Raw genomic sequence first — 7,027 nt, forward strand, 5'->3', positions numbered from 1 at the left:
ACACATAACTAATGGTCTTTAAAGAATACACAATGATAATAGATGTTCTCCATAATCCATATGCCGCCAGAACAACTCTCCTTGCATGGTTTGAGAGAAATGCAAGAGACCCAAGAGGTCACGAACTCACATACATTGAGTATCCAAAATACTACAAGTGGGATGGCCATTCTAAATCGTGGGATACAAGCGCAGATGATTCATCAAATATGATTTGTCGGCTTGTGTTTGTTCACCCATCTTCCAATGAACTGTGTTATCTCTGAATGTTGCTCTATCATCAGAAAGGTTGCACATCTTTCAAAGATCTACGCACTGTAATCCGACTGTGTTTAGCCAACATTTAGAGTTGCGTCTAATGCACTAGGAATAATAGGGAACGACATTGAGTGGATGACTACCTTCAATGAGGCTTATGTGTGGGCGACATCATCACAACTTCGTTCCCTTTTCTATAATTTGTTGTTATTTTGTGAAGTTAGTAATCCAAAGCTTTTGTGGGAAGAAGCATATAGAAAAATATCAGATGACTACATCTATAGCTTAAAAGCGACACTGCCAGACAAGGTTTTCTGTGCAACAGATGATATAGTCCGTCAACAGTTACTTCACGAGCTGAAAAACACCCTCTGTTCTTATGTGCCTTCCAATTCTCTTGGTGATTTCGATTTACCAATGCAATCATCTATTGTGCTTGTTGTCCTCCAGAATCGACTACTCCTAGAAGAGATGACTATGACAAGAGTATGTTAGCTGATCACCATGCTCAACTACTTCCACAACTAAATACACATCAATATTCAATCTTCCAACGTTTTTTCTCTTCCATTCAGCGTAAAAAACAAATACTTATATTTGTTTACGGTCACGGGGGCATCGACAAGACATTCTTATGGACACCGATTCTTTTATACTTTAGATCGATTAGAAAGATTGTCCTTGGGGTTGCCGCATCTAGAACTGCATCATTGCTTTTACCCTCTGGAACTACAGCACATTCACGGTTTAAGATACCGATCGATGTAACCAACAAAAGATTGTGTGACATAAAAAAGGATGCTACTAGGTGATCTTATGCAGCATACATCGCTCATCATATGGGACGAAGCACCGATGAGTGATAGGAGATGTTTTGAATACCTTGATAGATCTTTGCGGGATGTGCTTGACTGTAACGGACAAACATTTGGTAGTATTTCTGTTCTTCTTGGTGGCGACTTTCAACAGAATCTGCCCGTTCTGCCAAAGGCCACACTTTCACAAATCGTTGACCTTACATTGCCAAATTTATATTTACGAAGCTTTTTCCAAATTCAGATATTGTCTCAGAACATGAGACTACTTTCTGGCAACAATGATGGTACACATACATTTTCGACAGCTTCCTTTGTTGATTGGCTACTTCGAATTGGAGATGGGACAGTTGGACGACCTGACGTAGACGATCCACATGACACTTCATGGATCTACATGCCAGATTCGTTGTTAATACCAGCAAGGTCTGCTTCTTTACAAAATCTCATAGATTTTGTATATGGAACTGAAATACTTAATGATCCCACTGCAAATGACCTGTCAGGACGAGCGATTGTTTGTCCGAGTACGAAAGTGGCCGATAATATAAACATAATCATCCTCAAGATGATCAGTACCTACGGCAAGATATATAACAGTACAGATGCAATGGAACCGAATGGAAACACACAGATCGGATCTAGAGGGTCTCTACCCTGGAGAATACCTGAATCAATTGACCTTCCCAGGAATACCACCTCATGCTATTGAACTAAAATTGAACACACCTATAATGTTGTTAAGGAATATAAATCCGAGAAAAGGTTTGTGTCATGGTACCCAACTTATCGTTTCACAGTTGTTACCAACGGTTATTGAAGCGACTATAATAACAGGCACATGTATCGGATAACGCGTCTACATCCTTGCATAAAATTCATCCACAGGCCATCGGATTTACCAATCTCCTTTTCACGAAAACAATTCCCAATTATATTATGTTATGCGATGACCATCAATAAAAGTCAAGGCCAATCACTCAACAAAATTGGTGTTTATCTATCTCAACCGGTTTTTTCACATGGACAGTTATACGTAGCATTATCGAGAGCTACTTCTCTAAGTTCCTTAAGGATACTCATAGAAAAGAATGAGACTACATTAGAAAACGAAACAAAGAACGTTGTATATAGAGATCTACTACACAAAGTCGCCCCAAATGAGGTTCACCGTATCATCACCATATATCGTTATTCCATACATATCGATGCTATCGATGCTGTTACAACTATGATTGTTAATACACGTTCATATTTAATACATATATATTCTCATCTATACAACTGAATATCATGCTTTTTGTATCCTTATTATATCCACTTATAATTGAAAATTATTTACACATTTGTCATCCCATCAGAAACCAACGACAAATAATGACTAGCATATCTGAGTTGAAATGCGATGGCGTTAGGGTTTCTATACAACTTAGAATCATTCACAAATGGAAATATGAAGTGCGTCGATATGAAACCTGGTACCTTGTCGTTGATAGATTTGTATGTTAACAAAAAACAATAGTTTTTTTACAATATACATACATACATACATATATATATATATATATATATATATATATATATATATATATATATATATATATATATATATATATAATAATAATAATAATAATAATAACTTTTACAGTTCAATAATGCTTCTCGCTACATATTCCTTTTTTACTGGGAGATGCCATACAAATTCTTAGACAACGGACTAATCAAGCTTTCATAGAATCGATGCTTAATGTTTCCGATTGTTACACCATATCCGAATACAATTGCCTTGAATTAGATAAACATCAAAAAGTGTTGGAAAATGATTTATACGTCGACGTCAGCCTCAACTCTATTATCAAACCACTTCCAGATACAATGACCATACCAACTTCTTGGTTTCATTTTGTTTCTAAATCACAACTGATATAACTTGGAGAGCACCCACCCTATTTTCTAGGTACTAACATAACGTGTTCAGTATGTTTCAGTTACATGACTTAACTATTTATACATCTTGCTCTTTAGATTATATTGGAGTGTTATCCGAGATCAGAGACTACACAAAACATGATGGGCAGCCCTATATCCTTCTCATTCTCACAAATATCAGGTATCTCTTAGAATTGACAACATCCACTCCTAACTAATCCGTCTTGCGTATAGTAACTGGATTATGTGTAACACTTATAATGTCAACGAAATCCCAATAAACATGTGGAAAGAATGCATAACCACTCCAACAAAATTCAATCGTAGTCTGCTTGCTCCATCTCCTGTTATGACAGTAGTAGCGGTCACGAATCTTAAACCTTCTGTTTCTGATGGTAAAACACATTCACTACACATAACATAAACGCAATATCACGTATGCTAATTGTTACATTTCCACCCCTTATCCCAAGAACACTACACCATGGATTATCACATGCCACTCATGTATACGTAAATCCGCAAATGCCGGAAACAACATCTCTAATGACCCTGTAAAGAGTGCACCTCAGATAATATTAGTAAACTCTTTTTACTTAACTATAACTGCCTTTTTACTTGACCATAGCTGTTATGTTCGCTTCAAATTTACTACAGGTTCAGCAGGCCGCTTCGTCCATTGTCAACACCTTTAGGGATACCAACAAGCTTGAAGGACATCAAACTAAAAACACGATCGGAACTCATGGTAAAAATGCATAATAATCACTTCGAACACATACCAAATCCATTACATACACCTTATACTGAATCAGTTTACAATTATGTGCACAAAGGACAAGACCTTCTTGGTAAAGACATCCATTACAGACTTTGTCTTTCAAGACAACTAGTACCAAATAACATGTCCAACTTATAGACATATAATCTTTAAAAGAGGTTCACAGTGGTACTACAACGCCCATGCAGCCATCGAAAAACCATCATTAGTGTAAATACCTTCCTCTAATCCTACATATTATTAATATGTTACACAAGACGCTGACAACCCACATCCTTATGCAGCCACAGGTTCAGTGTGACAATAAGCGATTCGACCAGCACGATATCAGCAATCATATCTGACACATCATCTCGGAAACTATTGAACTCAACTTTTGGACACTCTATCCAAGCACAAAGGAGAATTTAAAACAATGTCCATCCAGAGGCTAAGAACATCCACTGTGGAAAATCTTCGCTTCATAATAGTCGACATTCAAGCATCAAAAACCGTTCCTCAAACACCAACTCCAGCAACTCCGTCACACGTTCCAGTAACAAGGTCTACATTACAACATAGCCCACAATGCCAACTACAACAACAAGACATGCCACACACAGTCTAACCTTCAACACAAATGGTATGTATAAACACACAAATATTGACACCAACTAAAGCGGATGAATATTTACTACATGTTTTTTTAATATCTTACAGATAACCCACCAGCATCAGGAGATGGAAAGCACACCCGAAAGAAATGAAAAATAAAAGATCAAATCGTACCCTGATGCTTAATTCCACTTTTTCCCCCCTTCGTTTGACACTCTTGAAAAACAATGATATTTTGTTGTCTAGACGACACATCAGTATGTACTAATGCTCTTACTTCGGAACTAACACTCTTTTTGAGTCCTGATGGTACATCACTATCTAGTGATACCTTTACTTTGGAAGTACATATGATGTTGCTACTCTTCTATGTCTTTTATGAAAATGTAACGCGTATAAAAACCAATCATCATCTAGACCTAACGACATAAAAAAATAACGGACAACACCTTTGTAGAAATCTTTCTACTTATATAACTCATTTATCCACACAAAATAAAATATAATAGTCGTTGTTACTTAAATAGATGATTAAAATCCTCTTTGTTACATTCTAAAATTAATTTTACAGTATTTACATGCACCATATTACTTCAAGTCGTAAAAATATTCCGTGGTTACCCACTAAAGAAATCAATGAACTTATACACTAGTTTACTTAACTGCTTTTCAGCCATATATCTTACATTTTATTAAAATCGTTTCTGGCCCAATCGACCAGCCTGCTCAATACGACCATGGCCCACTACAACATTCAACAACAAAAAAATAAAGCTACAAAGAAATTCAGTTTCTATTGCATATTTAACACAAACCAGTTAATATGAGCATGGCCCATTACAACACTCAAGGAAAAAAAAAACGAACAACAAAAATCAAATGCCTTTGTATATTGAAAGTCACCATTTGTACTCCTTTTTCGAAATTCTTGTAGGAACCCAAATAAATGATCAAAATATTTTTCATTACATTATACAACCGATTGACCCATCTAATACAATATAACTGATCACTTACCAGCTAATAAATAGCTTGCCTAATATCCTTAATAAAATTCCATGCAATTGTAAGTAAACCTCTATCAACATTTGTCGATACATTAAATTAAATTATCTCCAGTTCCAAATAAAAAAATAATACAAAATCAGATATAAGTAACAATATCACTCAAATCATAATTACATAGCGTAAAAAAATAAGTAAAATCATTCCCACCTGCCCTTTCACCATCTTCAATAAACATACTCATAATCATTAATTGCAGTTGATTTTGCATGCAAAAACAGTCCACCCATTTCACTTTCGGAATGATGGCCAAATATAAGTATGGCAACTCAAACATCATCAACATTAAAGGCCTATCTATAAATCCATTAGCCACAACACCACTCTACACTATATACATTCACAACATCGATAATAAAAACAAAAAACCAAAAAAACACAAAATTAAACCAGCAGAGATGGAAAGCATCCTCCACGTCCTCATCGGTCAGGCAGAGGAAGAGAAAACGACACTGACAAACCTTGAGAATGATTTCTTCTTACACCAAAAGATGAGAGAGGAAATACTAGAGAAGATGAGTCATCACCCCAAGTTCACCAACTACCTCTAGATGAAAGACACTCTCACCAGCAGCATCTATGATGGAGCAAAACCAATCCAAGCCATCTACAACTTTAAAAAGGAAGCAGAGTTGACCATCGAGAACTTGAATAAACATCTGAAAAAGGTTCCTGAAGATGATCATACATACATGGACTGATTTATGATGCCGAAGTAACTGTTTCTTTTGGTCCTTTGTATATCATCAGATGGGTGAGTAGTTTCGTCTTTTGATCTTTTGGTTATCATTCTCCCTCTAGTTCACAAGATGTAAGAATATCTAACAAATACATTCTATAGGTTTATGTTTATTATCTGATTCTTATTGTATAGTATTCTAACTACCAACAGAAATATCCACACATCAATACACTAATAACACATTTAATAAAAGATTTTAAATCTACTTTTAAGGCCATGCATGAAAAAGAAACTGAAAACTAAGTTCAAGAAGCTATCGCCATTTTCAAACATAATAGGTAGGTCATCATATAGATATCTAAGATCATATCGAATCATTAAAGGAAAAAATAAACACCGCTCATCAACAAATTCCCTATATAAGACACCACCTTCTTTCCATCATCAACAAACAAAAAATGGAAACCATCATCGCAGAACTCAACGACCAGGCAAACACCATGAAGTTGAGCGTCACCGCAACCCAAACAACATATGCCACCATCTCCACCATCAGACAGGACCTGCTCCAACAGGTACCGATATTTCTCCCATACACCCACTGTGTCATCACAGAGGAACTCATCAAAGACATGGATAAACAAATAGCTCTGATGATGGACTCCTTCCAAGCCATGCAGGAGAGACACAACGAAGCCATGGAAGCGTATTCCAAGATCTTGAACGATCTTCCCCACATGTAGCAACCAATAATCTTATATTATCATCTAATAAGATAAGAATTGAATGTAATATCTACTATCTGTTTATGCTAATATCAACTATGCAACGTTCCTATGTTTTCTATAGATGATGCGTCAAATCAGCCAAATAATAATCTTCTACCACTATATGTTGGAGATA

At 36.0% G+C, this 7,027-nt stretch overlaps 1 protein-coding gene across 1 annotated transcript; it reads left to right on the forward strand.

Annotated features, from left to right (window-relative positions):
- Positions 1-1,113: 1,113 nt before the first annotated feature.
- Positions 1,114-1,785, forward strand: LOC145035438 (uncharacterized). The gene has a single exon (XM_078983984.1). The coding sequence runs from the start codon at positions 1,114-1,116 to the stop codon at positions 1,783-1,785; it is 672 nt and encodes a 223-aa protein (XP_078840110.1).
- The last annotated feature ends 5,242 nt before the right edge of the window (positions 1,786-7,027 follow it).

The sequence above is a fragment of the Lactuca saligna genome, chromosome 3 (assembly GCF_052625555.1).
Source record: "Lactuca saligna cultivar CGN05327 chromosome 3, ASM5262555v1, whole genome shotgun sequence".
NCBI lineage: Eukaryota > Viridiplantae > Streptophyta > Magnoliopsida > Asterales > Asteraceae > Lactuca > Lactuca saligna.